This window comes from Sparus aurata, chromosome 4 (assembly GCF_900880675.1).
Source record: "Sparus aurata chromosome 4, fSpaAur1.1, whole genome shotgun sequence".
Lineage (NCBI taxonomy): Eukaryota > Metazoa > Chordata > Actinopteri > Spariformes > Sparidae > Sparus > Sparus aurata.
The window spans coordinates 8,000,582-8,021,610 of record NC_044190.1 but is presented as its reverse complement, the minus strand read 5'-3'; the positions used below and the strand labels follow the sequence as shown (position 1 = coordinate 8,021,610).

The following is a 21,029-nucleotide window of genomic DNA, read 5'->3' as shown; positions in this document are numbered from 1 at the left end:
AAAAGCGAAAGAGAGCGAAGGGAGGATAAAGTGTAATCTATAGTGTACTGAAGTGAGAAAGGACAGGCCAGCTGTATGTGGAAGAGTGTGTTTTCTGTGTGTGTGTGTGTGTGTGTGGGAGGGATGTGATGCAGAGGCTCCGGTACACCATGTGCTCTGCCAGGCGCTGGAAGAGCTGTCAGGAGCTGTTGAGCGATTGACGGCTTTCTCAGAGAGAAAACACGGTGTCACGTTATTGCCAAGGAGATCAGCAAAAACACTTTTATTTGGTTCTCAACAGTTTGCCCCGAGCTCCTCACTCATACAGTGAACATACCTGAACCAACACCCACTTGTATTTCTCATGTATACATCAAATACATGCAGAAGATCACACCCACACTGTATTCATGTAACACGATTTTGACAAATGTTAAGCTTGGATTTATTAGGTGTGCAGAGACTCTTAAATATGTGGCTAAGTTGTGACAACCTTATATACGCTATAATTACTAACTGTAGACATATTCCTGCACAAATCTTAGTGGTTTTCAAATACTCATGGTGGAATGTCGCAAAGTACACCAACTCAAAAATGGTACTTAAAGTCCCCCCTGCAGTCAGAAATGTGCTCCTGTTCCTGCAGTTGAATGTTTGAGCTTCACTGTGCAGTATGATATATGAACAGAGTTCGACACTAGAAGGTTGATTTCAGATTAGTTTCATTCAAATTGTTAATTTCCTCTGTGCTCCCTGAAAATCTGATTTTTAAGAGGCGGGGCCTACAAGCAGGATTTGTGACATCACAAATAGATGGTAAGCCAATCCTGGTCCAACATTCAGCAAACGTTGAGAATGGACTTCACAGAGAAGTGGAAGACATCTCGTGTCCAGCTGTTAAAGTTGTGAAGTGGACAATATTTGCACATTTAAATATTCTAGATTTTTTAATGAGGGCGAAGGAGTAGACACCATTTTAAGGTGTTAACTGTAAGACTACAATTCTACATATGATGCATCGGTAATAACAAAATACATTTCTGATCTGCTGCTACGTTATGAGCCATCCAGACCTCTGAGGTCATCAGGTACATGTCTGCTTTCAGTCCGTAGAGCCAAAAAACACGGAGAGGTCTGGAACGAGCTCTAAGAAAACTACTGGTCTCTCACCACTTTTAAATCAAGGCTGAAGACCCTCTTATTAGTCAGTGCCTTTTATTGAAGCAATTTGAAGGCTTTGATCAATATATTGATCTGCACGGCAACTTTCATTATCTTTGTTTCTTTTAAACTGATTCTATTTTAGCCAATTTTTCTATTTTTTTTTTTTACTTTTTGTGTGTCTTGTTTTCCTACTTGTTTTTAATTAATTAATATAATACAAATTATATGAAGCACACAGTCATTCTGAGTTCTTTAACTTTTGATGCATTAAATACATATTGCTGATAGTACTGCAGATTTACAAAACACTTTCTGAATTTGGTGCTCTCTTTTCGATCGTCTTATTGCCATTTTTTTCCTGAGTAAAGGATCTTTATCCTGATGAGATAAGCTAAAAATATAATTAACATATGTAATATATCTTGAATAGAGATAAATGAACAGGTACAAGAGCTAATGAAATTAGACTACTCAAGGAAAACTTGAAGGTGGATAGTGGAGCAAAATCATAATAAATAAAAAATAAATGCACTTTATTATTACAGTAATTATTGTTTCAGGTTTTTAAATGTTTTGTTCATCAACATAATTATAATTTCCTCCTTAAGTTGGCCAAACATTAGTCATCTGTGTCCTTATCTCATCCATCCAGAGACCCACAGTTTCTATTCTTTCTGACCCTTTTACCCCACTGGGACGCCAGCTGACAACACACACACCCACACACACACATACAAACGCACACAGGCACTCTGGACCAAGTCCCCTGAGGTCGAAGCCAGCACAATGTCATTATCATCCATCGGATTGCACGTGGTCACTGCCCATTCAGTCTTGCTGACGTTCCTTTTGTGCTCAGTAATTCTTCTCACAGAAGGACCCCCACAGTCCCCCGTTCACCCCGTCCAGCACCATCTACCCCCAGTCTGCTGCGGCCCATCTGTAATCCCATCCCCCATCCTGCACCCCCATATCCGCCCTGTCTTGCCCTGCACTCCTCCAAAACAAACCAGCTGTCTTGGCCTGTCGTGTCCCCGGGGGCGTAAACAGGTGCCGAGAGGGCCGCGGGGCCTCAGCATGTGACACACGGCAGCACGCTCCTCCAGCCTGCTCCTCCAACCTGCCAACACACCAGAGAGGCAGACAGAGTGTGTGTTCTACAGCTGTGGACTTGATTGTTACCACAGATGAGGAGCTGCTGATGGCTCCAACCACTGCAAGTATCTCACTGGGCCAGTAATGTAAATATTTGTCATCGTACTGATTAAATTATCTAATATTCATGAAGATGAATGGAGTTGTATGTGACCTTTTTATCTGGATGCATTATGTTGGCTGTAAGCATGAAGGAAGAAGCTGGACATGCCTTCAGCAGGTATAAAAATACGCACTGCTGTGTGACCAAAATAGATAAAAGGAAGGGGGTCTGTCCTGCTCAGCTGGCTGCTGAAGCCAGCTGTATTTTTAGCACAAACTACACACTGTGCTGCTCAGAGAGAAAGGGGGGTGCTGCTGGACGGAGGTCAATGCTCCTGTACACACATACCAAAACGGTATCCACAGGTCAATGCTACTATTCATGTGAGAGTGTGAACTGTCAGAGGAGGCACTGATTAAAGGTTGGCATTTCTTGACAATAAGATAAGAGGGTTAACTTCAGGTTTGGATCTTTTTCAATCAGTTTAGTAAATGAAATGTAGCTTGGTAGTGGCTAATGGGGATCCAAATGAATACATACATAAATAAAATGTTTTATAAACCATTTATTACGCAATTATTTACTGTAAAGTTGCGACTGATTGGTTAATAAACACTGTTTGGTTCATCTCTAAAGATTACTTGGATGGCCATTATAAAGTCACAACTGATGTTTATATACCTTTAAAATTGGTTGAAGGTGCACAAGTCATTTTGAAGAAGACCTTCAAACTCAGAATTTTAATATTTACATTTTTAATGCGTTTATTATCTCAGAAAACTTATAACTGAATAAACAAGCTGTTCTCAGAGGAAAATAAGGTCCAAGAACACTGTTTGAAGCTAGAAAGGTGGCAGGGTCCGCCACATACAAACAAAGAATAACAGTATAAACTGTGTTGTCCTTTAAGGTCAGTTTGTTTATTTAGTTTATTCACTCATGAAAACAGAGTAAATAAATCAGTTGTCAGTTTCTCTGACTAAAATATATTTCCCCACACTACATAGTGCACCTTTAACAGTGAAATAACTATTAACTAAACTATTATCAAACTGAAATTGAACTAAAAGAAGAACCAAATAAACGTTTGCGACCTTTTTGGGGCTCTTAAGATGCAAGTTATTCTTCTTTTGTCTCATCCGGCTCTGATACTCTTTGTGTATTACACTACTTGCAAAAAAAGTTTATAAATGCAAAGACAAGTGCACCGTCTTCTCTGTGCACAGCCTTTACAACTCTTTCAAGGACTTGCAAATAAGGCGCCCAAGTTTGGAAACTGCTTTTGACTGCAATAAAATCTGTCTTTTGAAGCTTGAAGAACAAAGGCAGCCCCACACCCTAAACTGTCCCACTATCACTCTCTCTGCTGAGCTCAGCTGTGCTCACACTCTATTGTGCATCTGGCACTTTGACTCCTTGACACTGTGTGTGTTTGTGGCTGTGGGTGTGTGGGTGTGTGTTGGTCTGTGTGCGTGTGTGATGGTGTCTGTGTGCGTGTGTTCATGGACCAGTGAGTGTGACAGGGAGGGGGATGCACGTGTGGATGCATACATGAGCGTATGCAGAAGTTGTGGTTTCAGGGGCTGAGCCGTGCTGCACACCAAACTGCCAGCTTGTTGAAGGAGGCGTCTTGTGTTCGTGGCTCTAACAAGCTGAGACATGTCGTACCTGAGAGCTTGATTTTCACTGCTTGCATGATCCCATACAGTAGCTCTAAGTTATTCACCCATGTGGAGAAACCCAGTAGCAATTAATGTAAAGATACTAAATGTCATCCCCACTATGTCTTTGTGCAATAAACACACACAGGAATGTGTCCTTCTGTAATAATAGTTACATGACTGCATGTTGTTTTCCAAAATAAAATGGAAAAGAAAATTGAGTGCATTTTCCCTTTTAAAGTTAAAAAGCTAAACTTTATTACCCTGTGGAGGGAAATTAGGAGGTAAGAACATCATGGCCCTCTGTGGACTATAATTACGTTACGTAGATAAACTGAAACAGATGGATGATTTCATTATGGGACTTTTAAAGGGGATTCACAAAGAATAAATTTAACATCTTGGTCTGTGGAAATATAGTTTTTTCTCATGTTGATCAGTGTTTCCCAAAACACAAGGTGACATCCTCACATGTTTTGTTTTGTTTTGTTTTCTTCCGCTTTATCCATGCGGTCGCGGGTGATGTTACCGCTTTTATACCACCTTTTTTCAAGGTGGAGCGGGGGTACTGGGGCCAAATCCAGTGACTCTATGGGCGAAGGCCAGGGTACTCCCTGGATGAGTCGCCAGCTCATCGCAGGGCCCTGTTTTGTTTAGTCCCAAAACAAAATATATTCAGTTAAGTGTCACAGAGGAGGAAGGAAAGCAGAAAATATTCACATTTAAGAAGCCGGAAACAGAGAATCTGGACATATTATCTTAGGTAATGTCTCAGTTATCAAAATAGCCGGCAATTAATGTAAAAGTTGACAACTAATTGGTTGATTGACTCATTGTTTCAGCTGTTATCTCAATTTTTTCAACTGTGTGTCACATTAGCAGGAGTAATGTGGAATATCAGATTTTGGTTGTCTTATCAAAGGAACCCCCACACGTGAAAATTCAGTCATTATCTACATGTCGATGGAAAGTCAGGTGAAGTTTCATAGTCCACAAAACATTTCTGGATCATCACAGCAAAACATCGAGCAGCTATACAACTGAAGTAGATGGGGGCTTGTGCTTGAGTTCAGAAGCCCCAATATCTCAATCTGTTTCGCAAAGACCTTATTTTCACCGTGGTTGCAAAGCTAAGAAACGTTAGCATGTGCCACATCAGACTGGGTAGGTGTCGAGGGCGTAAACAATACCTTGGGGCTTCTGGACTCTTGGATAGTTTTCTTCCCTCATTGATTCCTCATCTACTTCACTTGTTTAGCACTTTCCATCGCCAAACGGATGAGAAAATAGGAAAAGACTGAATTTTCATTTTTTGGTAACCTTATCCTTTAACATTATCCAATATGTGAATGGCATTTCTTCCACATAAGCCTCTTACCATCCACAAAAATTAATTATGGCATCTTCCTCTGTGGGAATGCAGTTTTTCCTCAGTTTAAGCAGAGTCGAAGTATCATTTTTCAGATTAACCCACAAAAAGAGACCAACTCCAGGAGAACAAGGATCCTAATTTCATCAAAGTTTCCAAGTGCACTCACATGCAGTGGACTGAGTTGCTCCGGGTTGCATAATAACTAAACCAAGTGATGTGTGCATGAGTGTGCGCATGCAGTTTTATCAGCAGAGATAAACGCAGTGGGTTGTGCAATATCTGCTCAGCCCATTAGTCCAGCTGCTCGTGCTGGCCTTTCACAGGTCTGCTGTGCAGTCTGCAGCTGAATAGAGACTCAGCAGCAGCTCCTGCATTTGCATTTGATGCAGACTTCTAGCAGACTTCAGCCGGCGACCCAACACACGGCGGAGGACTCTGAACTCAACAAAACTTTGCTGAGCGAGGGTTAGAGCACCCGGTGGGAATCAACAGCAAAGCGGTTTCATTTCAATGTTTGGGCTTTTATCGAGTTGAAAAAGTAGTTTGCATATGATTTAGGTCGGGTGTGTTTAAAATATCTCCAGTTTAAAAGAAGTACAGACGGATCTAGCTTTCTTAGCGGAGGAGCACTGAATCCAGAGCGCAACAGTCTACCGGTGCACAGTCCACCGCTGAGCTCGAGCCAGACGGACGGAGTGCGCTTAAACTGGAGGCTTTAACTCTGAGATGCATCTGTGAGGCGATTAATAAACAACAACAACCTGTCTCCAGACAAACAACGCGTTCTCCTCAACCACCCGGACCGTGTGAGGAGCGGCCGTCCCCGTGTTTTCTTCAGAAACGACGGACTTCTCGACACTGGAAGGACTTAAACTGAACTCAAGATGTCAATTTTGCCTTTCACTCCCCCCATTGTCAAAAGACTTTTGGGCTGGAAGAAGGGAGAGCAGAACGGCCAGGAGGAGAAATGGTGTGAGAAGGCGGTGAAAAGTCTGGTGAAGAAGCTGAAGAAGACGGGACAGCTGGACGAGCTGGAGAAAGCCATCACCACCCAGAATATCAACACGAAATGCATCACCATACCAAGGTAAGGAGAGTTTGGGCGCCGCTGTTGATGGTGACCGTGAATGCAGCATCCCGAGTTAGCTAGCTGAGGTGGACACTCTTTAATTAATTACAGCGTTGTTACACAAACGTATCGTAACCGTGGCATGCTCACCGTACACATGTTTACTTGACAGAGAAGTTTCCACTTCCTGTCTCACGTTAACATTAAACTCTGCTTTCCTTTACGATAATGTGCAGTAACATGGAGGCTGAGGTAGCTAACACTGGTCCATAAAGAAAGCTAGCAAATCATATCTCCACTTTGCTGCCATGTCATCAAATGACCAAATGTACACTCTGAAACAGCTTAGCTCATCAGATTGGCTTTTAACTGATGTGCTTTTCTGTTTAAGAGGAGATATAACGTAAACGTTTGCATTGACGAGCCAGCAGCGCACATGCAAAGCAAAAGCACAAATGGAGTCCAAGTTATATAACTTGGCCTTAATCTGGGACGTTTTCTAACGCTGTGGGTTAGTGTGAGTGCGTAGGCGACTCAGTGGAGCTGTGCCTCTCCTTCCACTGCCTCCACAGAGCCTTTTGTGTGGTATCCACTATGTGGCAGGAGATATCAGACTGCTGTGTGATAGTTTGAGGGAGTCACTTTCCTCCTCTGATGAAAGGTAGTGACAGGTAAGAGCTTAGGAGGACCTGGTTGTAAACAGAGACCATGTCCTCTGAAGGTCCTACTTCTTAAAAGTGGGTTTCATATCAGAAGAGGTAAGTTTGGGTGTTATGGCCTTAATGTAATATCCTGATATTTTTATTAGGCTTTATCTCAATGCATGATTTATATTTTGGTATTTTAAAATCTCCTCAAAAGCACATAATTCACACCATATAGCCTGATAACGACAATGTGACAATATTATTGGATGGACTATCGATACTTACACAAAAAGATTTTTGATTAATAACCATTAGTCAAGGGGATATAATGATATGGACAGGCATGTATAAAGTGATGTTTGTAGGCCTGAAAACTGTACATCATCCCTTTCCCTCGTCTCAGAGTCTGTGAGGTTTTTGAATTAGTTTTGGGTTAAGTGCCTGAAATAAGATCTATGGTTACCACAGACTCAATATTTCTGCACGTTTTGTTCTGTGACACAAAATACATAATTAAAGTCCCACATATTGATTCTAGAGTGCTTACGTGTCTTAAAAATGGCGTTTCCTAACAAGTGGCTCGGTGAGACTACAGACGTTGTCACAAACTTTAAACGTCATCACCTCGAACATGGAGACTCATCTACTCACTGGTCCGTCTTTACAGGCCGACTTCAGTTACAAACTATTCTAACTCTTGTGTAGTAAGACATCTGTTTACATTTTAAAAATCATAAACATGGTGTCCATCATCAAATGTGTAAGTATCATAAACTATTGTTTGCTACAGAGATTGTTTTCTGCAATAATCCAAAATACAAATCAAATATCCCAAAGGCATTTTGATGTGGGAACCAGGGCGATGCTAGCTTTCTGGTTAGCCTACTGAAATATGTCATTGCTACGGGAACATGAAGAACATTGTAGCTAATTCAAAAAATGACTTTACTGTTAAGCCTATAAAGTATGATGTAACAATATCCAAAATGTGAGAGGATCTCATATCATGACAATAATATAAAACTGTATATTAGAGCCTTACTGATATATCAGTGGCCGATATTGGTATACAATAGATACGTATATGGCGATTGGCTTATATGTTGTATGATATGCGCCAATGAAAACTTTCTGTTTAGGTATTCTAATGCAGAAAATGCTTGGAAGACTTTCTAATTATTAAATTCCCAGTGAAGTTTACTGTTTCAGTGCAGTGGTTTTTCTAGAAGCACATCTGAGAGATCAATGTCCAATACGTGTGTAGTGGCCAATATATCAATATTGACTTGGGCCCCAAAAATTGAGTATCGGTTGGTCCCTATTGTCTTTATTGCCCATTCCTAGTTACGGCTGCAACTTACTTGCTCATTGTCGCTTAACCTGTCGGCCATTTCTTTATTAAATCGATTAGTTGTTTGGTCCATAAAATGTCATGAATATAGCCACAAATGTTGATCGATGTTGGCTAAAGCTCAGGATGACGTCCTTAAATGTTTTGTTTTGTATACAAGCCAACGGTAATCATTTACTGTCATAGAGGAGCAAAGAAACCAGAGAGAAATCAGAGAATTTGGACATCACTCTTAAAAAAATGACTCAGAACATTTAATCACTGGCCACATTGTTGGCAATTAATCAATTAATTGATTAAAGGATGCAGCTCCAATCTCAGTTCCTTACAGTCTGTGTATCAGACTAGCAGGAGTAATGTTGAATTTATTCATTCATTCCTGCACACAGTATAACAGACCAGCATCTATTACACTCAGCCGTCAGTTTGTATACCTACAGCAGTAAAACTTGATTCACTGTACATTCAGTCTGTCAGTGAGGGTGTAGCTGCAATGAAAATCAATAAAGGGATTAACTGATTGACAGAAAAAGATTTTAATAACCTATTAATAATTTGAAAAAAAATACTGAACACTCACCAGTTCCAACTTTTCGAATTTGAGCTTTTAAATGCTTTTGTTTTGTCAAAAACATGAAACATAATTTATGTTTTGGACTGTTACTCTATAGTGCCAAAGAATTCAAAAGCCACACAATCTACAGCCTCTGAAATGACCATAAAGTTGGATCAATACAGCTTTAATACAACTAGATTGTTATAACGTTTATAAAGTAGGATTTACTGCTTGTTTGTCATATTAGACCACATGAGTCTCAGGCAGGTGTAACTCAATCTGGCAGCAAAGTGTTTGTTCACAGCTATATATTTTTTCACTACATTTGCAAGTCGTAAGTGACAAATAAAGGCCACAAACCTCTGCTGCTGTCCTCAAATTCCCGGTTGCATGTGAGGGAAGTCAAGATTTAAGAGCACGCAAGGCACTCCCACATTCTTGATTGCCACAAGTGTGCATATCACAGCTTGCACAGGCCTGGACCGGCGTTCAGACTTAAGCCTCCCCGGAAAGTTGAATAACATTTGCCATGATCCAGGTTTCATCTTTCCCACCAATAATGAGGAGGGGAAGAAGCAGAGTGCATTAAGATGACCCCAGATCAGAAGTGGCTGTCAGTGTGGCTTAACTGTGTCCCTGGAGAGCTGCTGTTTCTATTAATTCCCTGTACGTTCAGGCTCACTGCCAGCAGCTGCCTGCATGTTCGGGCCTGTCCACAGGGAGGTCAGCTCCTATCTCTCGCGGATACATGAACTCCCTGATGAGGCTCGTCGCTACACCTCTTGATGACGGTTGGCCGTGATGCTGAGTGCTGAAGGAAGCAGGCACTGTGTATTGATTGAGTCTATAGATGTATCCGGTGGTGGAAGAGCAGATCAGGTTTCTGATGGGGTAATTTGAGGTAGGATGCTGGTACTGAAATAATGGAAAACATGTTATTTACTCATCACAGCGGAATGATCAGAGGGCCGAATACCAGAAGCTAATTTTGAAATCTCAAAGCTGACTTTTCCAGTTGTGATTTTGGGCTATATAAATGTAATTGATTTGATTTGTTTTCCTTACAAAGTTATTGATTCTTGGTATTTCTCAAATTTAATGCTGCAGCGATCAGTCAATTAGTTGTCAACTATTGAATTCATCAGCAACTTTTTCGGCAAAGGATTATCGGTTTGGATAAGAAACATTTTTAATAAATTCTTTGATTCAACCTTCATAAGTGTGAATATTTCCTGCGTTCAAGCTTCTAAAATGGTACAATTAGCTGCTTTTCAATGGCTTTACTTGACAGTAAATCAGAAAAAAGTTTAGGTTTTAGGCTTTTTTGTGCAAAATAAAACAGTGAATTAAATCTCCTTGTATACTAACAAATTGTGATGGCTACTTTTCACTATTAGTTGATGTTTTATAGGTCATACATTTATTCAATTGAGAAAATAATGGAAATAATCGTAATAATCCTGCCCACATACCACGTGGAATGATGGCTTTTGGGTCCACTCCTGTTTGCAGGTCTAAGCCACAAGCAGGCCAGAACATGACCACATGTCAGCCATGAATGAAAATGACTAAACCAGAACTGGCCCAAATCTGGACCATAGCCCTTCCACGCAGGCAAGAAGAACATGTCTGGTAAAGTTTTGCTTTCTCGGCAGTAGAGATGCAACAGCTAATGTATAAATCTATCAAATTAATTAGCAACTATTATATATATATATTATATAAATCTATCAAATTAATTAGCAACTATTTATATATATATATATATATATATATATATATATATATATATATATATATATATATATATATATATATATATATATATATATATATATATATTAGTTGTAGCCCTATCCCAAGCTTCTCCTTCCCGTAAGTTGTCTCTGTCAGACCTACTACTACTAACTAACTTTACAGCTTACCTGGTGGTCAAAATTAGATGTTGAGGAGAGAGTTAGCTGTCTTATTTTGAAGGCTGTGACGTGCTAGATGACATTTAGAATAACATGATAGTTTCTGGTCAGAAGCCACGGTATCACAACAGGGTGAGTTTGGTTGAAACAGAGTTATTTTTGGGGTTGGGTTGTGTGTGGGTGGTTAATGTCTGTGTGTGTGTGTGTGTGTGTGTAAGTTCCCATATGTTTACACTGGAGATAAAGACCACGTCTCCCGAAAAACATTAGTCACAGTCCCTCAGTCTTACATTCCCATTTACAAAAGGCTTTCACAGAATACCAGTTTGGACCTATCGCTACTCCCCTTTTAGGTCACTGTGGTTTGGTTTTTACTTTTTTTAGGAGCAATGAGCAAAGTGAATGCTAAGGCTCCAGTCCAAGTTCAAGCTTAAGTCGCTCAACAACGAGCAATTGTGGCATTGTGGTACTGACCTCCCCTCCCCTCCCCCTTTTTTTCTCTGTTGCTCCTTTTAAAACCCTCTTTTTCTGTGAGCTGTAAACTTAGTCACAAACATTGGTGTGTAAAGTGCGTCAAGCAGTGAAAATCTACCAGTTTCTTATGGTTGAGGGGTGGATGTGAAGCGTGGTAGCCTGCTCTGCCTGAACGTGAAAGGATGACTCACAGATTACTTCTGTTGTTTAAAGGGATTCTCAGTGCATTTAAAAACAGAAGCCTAGTTTGTTTCGGTCATACCTGGAGGACGGAAAATATCTCAGGTGGTTACCTGCCTAATAACTGAATACTCTCACACTGAACTGACACTTGTCTGTCTGTAGAGCAATGAAGGACATTTCCGAAAAATCAGAGGTAGAGGGCGGAGGTCAAGTTATTTTGTATTGTCAACAAAAATCAGACTTGACACAGGAGGCCTCTGTTCAGTTCCTGTTTCTGACCAACAGTCTAGTTAGTTTCTTTTTGCTATGGCCATGATAGTTCCCTAACCTTAACCAAAACATTGGAGGTTCCTTAACCTGAAGGAAGTAGTTATTTTAACCCAAACCACAGTGTGTGTTTCCCTCACATGAACTAATGAGTTGTTTTAACCCGAACCAAGACCTTTCCCTAATTGTACCAAGTCATTTTCAAACCTAGACATGCCCAACCATTAACATAACAATGTAAGACCAGGACATGTTTATATTTTTTAATGTAGCCCGCTGCTACAATAACAAAAAGGGCTGCAACTAGAGACTGTTTTCATTTTCCATTAATCTGCAGATTTTTTAACAACTAACAGACTAATTGTTTAGTTTATAAAATATCTAAAAATTATTAAAACTGCCTATCACACTTTGCCAGAGCTCAAATGACACCATTCCAATGCCGTCTTTTGTCCAATCAATAGTCCAAAACCCCAAAACTCTACATCAACTATCATAAATGGCAGCGAAATAGAGCAAATTCTCCCATTTACGAAACTGGAACCATCTATGTTTGACATTCTTGTTAAAAACTCAGTTGACACCATTAATCGTTTGTCAAAATGGTTGCTAACTAATTTCTTTTGATTGGCTAATCTACTAATAATTATAATCCCAAATAACATTTTGTCGTTTAAAGTCGAGTTGTTGTTGAGTGTTGAGTGTTGAGTATTGAGTCACGCATTGACCAGCTTCCTACTTTCCCTACCCTAGATATATATTTATCAGCTGTCATTGATGGTGCAACTATGGCATACTGCAAGCTTCTTCACTTTCGGTTCGGTCTCTTCCTTAACATGATATTAGTCCTATATTTTGAATTACATTGCACATAGGTTACACAAGTTTAAGTTACATTAACAATCTACAAACGTAACTGTTTATCAAAGAAGACTGATCATATGATCGGGTTCAGGTACAGTTAATTAGTTCTGCTGCTTCTTTGATTAAACAGGGCAGGTCACAAAGTCTAGGTTATTATGGTTGGAAAGTCAGACATGCACAATGTAGGGAAGACCAGGGAATCCTGTGTATTTTCTTACTATTATGTATATGTTCTTAATCTGCTTATACCTCAGTGTATAAAAAACACACCTGCTGTTTGGACCTCCATGAGCAGGATCTCTCTCAGCTTCACTTCAGTACACAATTTCAGCAGACAATGACAGTTACCAGTGTGCAGTACTACCGGCAGTCACAGAATACAGCTAATGATAGTAACACGTTCAAAAGCAGACAGGTCTTAAGTCCTTAGCAATAAAACGACTATAAGACTATAGATGTGACGATTACTTTAGACCTCGTAGAGTTGTGGCTGAATTGTAGCTGGAAAAAGTGTTTAATCTACACGTCTTTGTCTTTTGTGTTCTTGCTAGTGCTAGCTTTACTAGCATCCTTTCCGTCTTTACAGGTTTCACCATGCTGTTCACCAGGTGAACCCTAATTTGTCGTGCTATCACTGTACTTGAGTGCTGTTCTACAGAGCCTACAAATGTGCTGATTGTCCAACTTCCCATCCTTCTTGTAAAATCCAAATCGCAGCAGTAAAATAATGTGGGGGGACACCAGTGGTATAATATATTATCCAGGGTGTTTATTGGTGTGAGAGTGTGTTGTGTCTTTTCACAGAGCCTGGGGCAGTGGATTCCTCTCTCTTACCTACCTCAACTTTCCCTGAGTTTGGGCCAGTGCAGGGGAGTGCTTAAGTCTTGTCCGCACACATCCCTCCTGGCAGCAAGACTGCAGTCTGATTCACACAGCTGCATGTCAGGGCAGGAAGGAGGGAGTGAAGGCACTGAAATAAAAGATGTGATAAAATGAGAATAAGGGAGATAGGAAGACAGGGAGGAAGCAGAGCCGGAAAGAGACACTCTTTTCAAATAGAAACTGTATTTATACTTGACGGGGTTGTTAAGGTTTTTGTACAATTTAGTGTAGGTTTAGAGGATTTCTTTCATTATTCAGTCAGCTCATTGTGTGCTTAAACTGGCACTTCACAGCCAGGATTTATGACTGTAAGAGTCACAACCAATAGATGTACGTAAATCTTGAGGTTATCCTCTAATTATAGAAACATGTGGTCACTATTTCATACCAGAGCTGTGTCAGACGTGGTTGGGATTAGACCAAAAGAAGAAAACTTGGATACATAAATTGACATTTTAGCAGATACCGATAAAATAATGGTTAATTTCACAATTTTGTATTTTATAAAAAAGTTTGTAGTTTATGCATGAATGAAGATAAGAAAGGCGAAGATGTAATGATCAAAGATGGACGATTTAATATTCCAGAGCACCAAAGAGATCTGTTGTGTTCGGGCCCTGTCACATCAGGACGGTGTTTGGCCATCAGCCAGTGTCTGGGCTGTCGCTCAGCATTTGTGGCCCTAGTTGCTGGTGTGTGCCCTGCAACATTGGCACTAGTCAGACATAGTTAGCGGCTTTTTGGCCGAGTGAGCACGTAGAATAACTGGCAGAGCCTGTTGGTGAGAGCAATCACTCTGATTGGCTGCTCATCTAATCAAATCAATGCACAAGAAATGAAATGGGAGAAGAGAGGGATAACCCCATAAGCCTGTTCCTGTAGTATCAATGATTTCACCCATGTAGCAAGATTTCCCCTTTTTTTTCACCACCACATCTTCACTCGTGCCATTTGCAGGTTTTTATCCGGCATATTCTTGATTAGAAGTGAACTCTTTATCATAATAATGGTTTAGATGTCGGCATTCACAATGCTTTTCAGTGACTAATACGGTGTACCGCTTCCTGTGAGTATGGGGAATTATTTCCTCTAACACAGGTGTGGGACATATGAGTTAGCTGGCTGTCGTCTGTAGTCTTTGTAGTGTGTTCAGGTGCAGCGTTTAAGTCAAGACACAGGCAATGAGAGGCGACGCAACAGTCAGCCTTTGTTGGCACACGTTCTTTGATGTCAGTGTGATGAGTAAAAATCTGTTTTTCTTGCTTTTGAACTGTCAGAACAAAACAATATGCACACCAGCAACAACATGTTCAGCTCTGTAGTAATAGATTATCAGCCCTAGATATATTGTATATCCTTACTTTTCAAATAGTTCTGATTTGAATAAAATTGTGTCCGTTTTTAGACTACTTTGAAGATCAACATCAGCTCTACTTAGCCCTTCTAGGTGAACACATTAATACCAACATAAAAGGACAAGTCTTTCTCTGCTGTAGACAGGGATACTGGTAGAATGAGAGAAAGTTTTCAATAGTAAACGTGGGAGTACAAAGGGATGAAGAGGAGTTGGGGATTCCCAGTGTTGTGTCTGGTGCTGCAGGGGAGGGCTTGTCATCATTGTGGGGGAGTGTGCTTTAATAAGGGAGGAAGACACATGAATGTTAGACTGAAGAACACAAATTAAAGAGTGAAAGCAACAGAGGTGAGAAAAGGGATTCATTTTGAGTGAAAGAGAAAGGCAAACCAGAAAGCCAAGGGTTTAGATGAAGGAAGAGATGGAGACAGCATATTTGGCAACAGGCAGCATGTTGGATTCTGAAGCTTATCAGACAGAGTCTGTGGTTGCTGTGGCTTGCATGCTCAAAAGAAACACGCTAATAGCTAAGATAGAACTGGTTTGTTTTCCAGCGAGACAGCAGTTCAACTTCCAAAGAAGTGTGTCTGCGTGTGGCTGGATGACAGACTGCTTTAAGGACACACACAGACACACACAGACGCACACACACACACGCACGCACACGCACGCACACGCGCGCACACACACACACACACACACACACACACACACACACACACACACACACACACACACACACACACACACACACACACACACAGCAGCTTCTGTAAGAAAACTAAACCCCTCCTGCTTGAATGCCGCACATACATACTATAGATTGCATATATCCTGTCAGTTAGCATAGTATACCTGCAGTAGACCTGTGGCCATCCTTTCTTGATCAGTGCATATTGTTTTGATTGTGATTTGATTTGTGGGTGTCGTGGATGCAGTACTGATATTTATTACGATATCGCCATCATGTCTCTAGAAGTCAGTAGTTAGTCATCGTATTTGCTGATTTCTTACTGTGGTTGTTAGAATGACGCTGCAAGGGAAATGCTGAGACACCAAATTCCCTTTTCTGTTAATAAGAATTGACATGCATGGTGGAAAGCAAAGCCGAAGATGGAAGATGATGATTATACGGCCACAGCGGTTAACATTAAGCAACACCTGCGCAGGTTAAATCCAGGTTTGGGTGCAGTTTAGGATTGCAGTGGATTTGAAGTTGAACCAAAGATTTATATTAAAAGCTGATGGTTAACACCGTCATGGCAAATCACTTCTAGCCATAATGTGCCACACATGTAGAATCATTTTTCAATAACAGTTAAACACATTATGAGGCACAAGTCTTGCGAGGTTTACATTTCAGCAGGGTCATTGCTATTCTGCATACAAACTGCTCATCATATATACTATACTACAGCAGCTAATACTAATTCATAATTCTGATTAATTTTCTGTTTATAGATCAATGTATCAGCTCTAGGTTATGTAGCAACAGCCTGACACTGGCACAGGAATGATTGAAAATCTCTTGACGAGGTCAGCTAATCCCCTGCAAAGTGATAGAGTTTGGAAATCATAAAACAATCACAATATTACAAATGAACACTTACATAATCAGAATACTGACACCTTGACAATGAATACAGCGTTTTGTGTTTGGAGATTCCCTCCTCTCCATTTTTTTCTCACCTTTATCTTAACTATTCAGTGTGGCCAAAAGATGACCATCTCCTTTTTTTGCACACTCTCACTCCCTTTAGGTAGCTTTCATGTCAGGCCTCACACCTGAGTCATCCGAGACAGCATTGTTCGACAGGGACTCAGTGCAAGACAGGTCACGCAGAGTTTATGTGTGTTGTCTGTCTGCGTGTGGTTTGGCGGCTGTAATGACTGTAATAAGCCCGGTTCAAGATTCCTGTCATTGTTTGATTTGTTTGATAAAAGGAGAATATTGCTGTGAGTCACGACAGATGCACACTCTGGTGTTAACCTTATTGTAAGCGGAGAGTTTTGACTTTAAAGCAAACTGAATGAATCAAAACTTAGTGGCTTAACCTGGATGCTACTGCTTGGTAATAATGTCATGGAATTTTGTACTGTTTTAAGAGGAGTCATACAGTGATGCTGTCAACATATTTTGATTTTACGATTTTTTTGCTGATAATCTTGATGTTTGGATGAATGGCAGCTACGTTTTTATTTTATTTTAACCTGTGATTTTGTATTTTGAAGTCATAATGTCAATATATACTTATTATTCTAAACATGTGACAACCTCAATCAGGCCAGTTAACCAAGGGGATTAGTAAACTAATATCAAATGGATTTGATGTCATCATACACTTCTGTGTGTGTGTGTGTGTGTGTGTGTGTGTGTGTGTGTGTGTGTGTGAGAGAGTATGTGTGTAATTAGTCAGCTCAGAGGAATGCTTTTTCTGCCTGCTGGGGCCTTGAGGGCGTGGGTTGCTGTTTGGATTACAGCTTGCGTTAGGGGTGGAGGGGGTTATAGAGACAGTTCTGCCTCAACTTGGTCCTGGCCTTCTCACTATCTGCGGGGGAGGGCACGTGCACGATGCAGAAACACACGCACGCACACACAGTCATATGCACACAGACACTTTCACCAGACAACAAGCCTGTCTTTGTGCTCCACTGGCCACTTCTACCACCACCACCACTGCTGCTGCTACTGCTGCTGGACTACAGCTGGATATGTGTGGGGAAAACAACCTGACATGAAGGAGCAGGGGTTCAAATGGAGAAGGGAGATTTGAAGCCATGAGTACAAGTGATAGTCTTTAAATACAGATAGTGAGCGGAAGATAGCGGTGAGGATAGTGGTTTGGGACTAGATAAGAATCTTTGCGTGAGACTGGTTGACTCTGACGATCTTTTATTTTATCCGGTTGTCTGAAAAATTCATCTTTGAATCTCTTTAGATGAGAGCAGCACTTGAGCCAAAGTAAAACCAAAAAGTTAAGTCTAGCTAAGAGGTTCCCAGACACCGTCAGGGACACCCGATACAGCAACACAAGTGATTTTGAGCTCAGCAACCTCATCTAAGTTTGTCAAGATTTCTGTCAAATTTCACTGTTGTATCCTCCTGGGATCAAAATATTCAACCTTATGTATTTTCTCAAGGGGCAACCTTCTAGGTTGTGTAAGTACGAGTGATATTTATTTGACTATGACATGTTTTGCTGGGGCTGCAGGGAGCCCTGGGTACTCCAGTTCCCTCCCACAGCCTGGAAACATGCAGGTAATGTTAATTTGAGACTGTATATTTGAATAAATGTGTTACCAACTAATTCAATCAAACTTTTGAGACTTTTGAAAATGCAAATTCTGTGTTTTTCCATCGACTGGGTTGGAGCAAGTAAACCAGGCTACATTAAGCAGAGTTTTATCAGAATTTGGCAGAGGCTACACTTCACATAACTGTATAAACAGGGTCAAAGAAGAGGTTGCAAACTGGAAACAAAACTATTTTTTTCCAACTTTCAAAAGCCTCAAAGAAGAAGAAGAAACAAACAAGTCGCCATCCATGTTTGTGCATGTTATGTGGATATCTGGGAAGACGACAGAAACATAAACAATTTCTTTTTGTTAAATGTTTTAGAGCTTTGGCATCACATGTAAGATTAAAGACAGCTTTTGTGGCAAAAGTTTTCGATATCTGTCAACTCAGTAACTCAAACACACGGAATCACAACTTTTCAAACAATACCTCCTCCTCGGTCAGGCTGTGCCCTTCCTCACTCGAATGCATGATGGAATAGGCTCCTGCCCTTCATGAATGCTGAATAGATAAGCAGTTTAGAAAATGAATAGTTGAATGGATGCCAAATGTCGTTTCCGGTCTTGTGCTGCCAGTGTTACATTTATGATTATCCTTAGAAAGTAATCAAGTTAGGATTGGAAAAACTATATCAAATTATGTTTTGCTGATCTGTCAACAGTAGTGTACTTTACTCTCAGTGTTTTCAGTGTGAGTATATTTTCATCTTTGTTTATGTTTTGTACATTGAGAAATAAACTCACTAATAAATAAACACAGATTTTTAATTTTTTTTTAACTCTAGCTGCATCTGACCCATTGTGACCCTTTGATTTTGACCTGACTTACTTTGGCCTATATTTCAGATCTCTGATCATCAGCTTAGCAAAATAATCAATCAACAATCAACCACTGATGTCAGCTGTGGGACTGACCAAAAGGTAAACACCTGAGTTACAGAGAAAACCCCCCTTAAAACTAGAACTGACTATGAACATCCATGTATAATAAGAAATAGGCCAAAATTTGTATGTAGGTGAAATCAGAATCTTAAATTTGATTAATCAGTTTAGCCCCAAGAAATAGTTGTAATTTTGCATAACAAGTAAATTTCCACTATTTGTCAAGCTCAAACATACTTAAAACTATTATTTTATCATTTGTGGGATATCAGATCCAGGTGGAGGCTGGTACGCGTCTGTCTGTTTATAAGAATGAATAAACATTGATCCACTGGACTGGTAGACTCGCCTACACACTGAAGGAAAATTACTGTGGAGCAAAATGTATTGATGTTTTGCATCTGGAATATTTTCATTCATTATTTTGATTCAGACAGAGCGAAACTGGCTGGCCAGCTCATTGACTATGAGCAGTAAAACTCATGTAGCGTGGTCTTCTATCGTCCCCCCAGTTTTCTAAGTCCAGGCTATGTTTTTGTCGTCTAGCCCTGCCGGTCGCCTGTCTGCGGGTTTCTGATTTCACCCCTTCACTAGTCCTAGCACACTCCAGTCCCATGATATCACCTGTGGGCCACAGTCAGACTTGCTTTTCTCTCACACTCTATTCTTGGTACTCTTCCTTCACCACCCCCCTTCTTTTGTAAGAAAAAGAGAAGTTTGATGGCTTTTCCAGAGAGAGTGGGAGGGGTGTGTGTGTGTGTGTGTGTGTGTGTGTGTGTGTGTGTGTGTGTGTGTGTGTGTGTGTGGAATATGTTCCCCTGCGAGAGTTAAACCACTGTTGGTATGTACTCATGAGGTTGAGTTTTTATGCTCTTTAAGTATTTTCTGTGATCATGTTGATCGCTGCTAACCCACAATGATTAAATATTTGCATAATCCAAATGAGAAAAGGATTTGAAATCAGTTTGATTTTTTATATATCCATGTTAAAATAAAACTGACCAAGACTACGGTTTTACCATCTGTTTCTCATTACCAACAATGAGGACTTCTTACAATGAATGAAAGTTTGGTCGTTCTCTTAATTAGCTCCCTAGGCCACGACTCCAAGCTAAGGGGATTTGGGTTCTGATAATCTCGAGTCTGCAGCTCATTTTGATTGTTGATTGTTCAACCCTCAGCTGGACAATAAATTAACGTTGCAAAGTTGCTCCCATGCTTTGAATTGTGGGCTGACATCAGGCTTATGTTACTTATGTAAGAGGTATGTCAGAGGGGACAGCTAACGTCTGCAGCCATAAATAATAACTGTTACAATAAGCCCAATTAATCAGCCAAGATCTGAGGACGCGCTGTCAACTTTGCCTTTCAACTCTGAGAACTATCAGGGTTCTCCCCAGACGGTGGAACAGCGGCACTGCGGCGCTATACCTCTAAGTCAGCGCCGCTATACTCCGCGCGTAACGGTGACGAGCGTCCGTCCGTCCGCCCCCTGGTTGACGGCTAGGAGCTCCCGACTGACGGCAATGAGTGTCCGTCCGTCCCCCGGCTGACGGAGTTGATGACCGGCTGTCTGTCCGTCCGTGTCTCTCCCCCCCCCCCGGGACGGAGGTTGACGAGCGTTCGCGTTGCTGTCTGATTATTGGGAGGATTTTCTAAATAAAAGGGGTATGTATATGTGTTCAAATCGTTGAGAGCTGAATTTGAATCAATACGAATCGTAAGGCCAGTGAAGATTCATACATCTCATAATATCTAGTCAGCTGTTTTCTTTCTCCTCCTAACCTTCCCAATAAATATTTCTGTTTCACATGTCGGATGAAAATTGTTCATATATATAAAGATATATATATATATATATATATATATGTATGGATATATAGACATATAGCTAGCTTACCCTCAGTTACACT

At 40.6% G+C, this 21,029-nt stretch overlaps 1 protein-coding gene across 1 annotated transcript in view; it reads left to right on the top strand.

Moving 5' to 3' along the window:
• The first annotated feature begins 5,756 nt into the window (after positions 1 to 5,756).
• Positions 5,757 to 21,029, top strand: part of smad3a (SMAD family member 3a) — a 38,160-nt gene continuing 22,887 nt past the window's right edge. Inside the window, exon 1 of the mRNA XM_030414699.1 lies at positions 5,757 to 6,461. Coding sequence (XP_030270559.1) covers positions 6,259 to 6,461 — 203 coding nt within the window. The 5' untranslated portion in view covers positions 5,757 to 6,258. The remainder of the gene's footprint in view (positions 6,462 to 21,029) is intronic.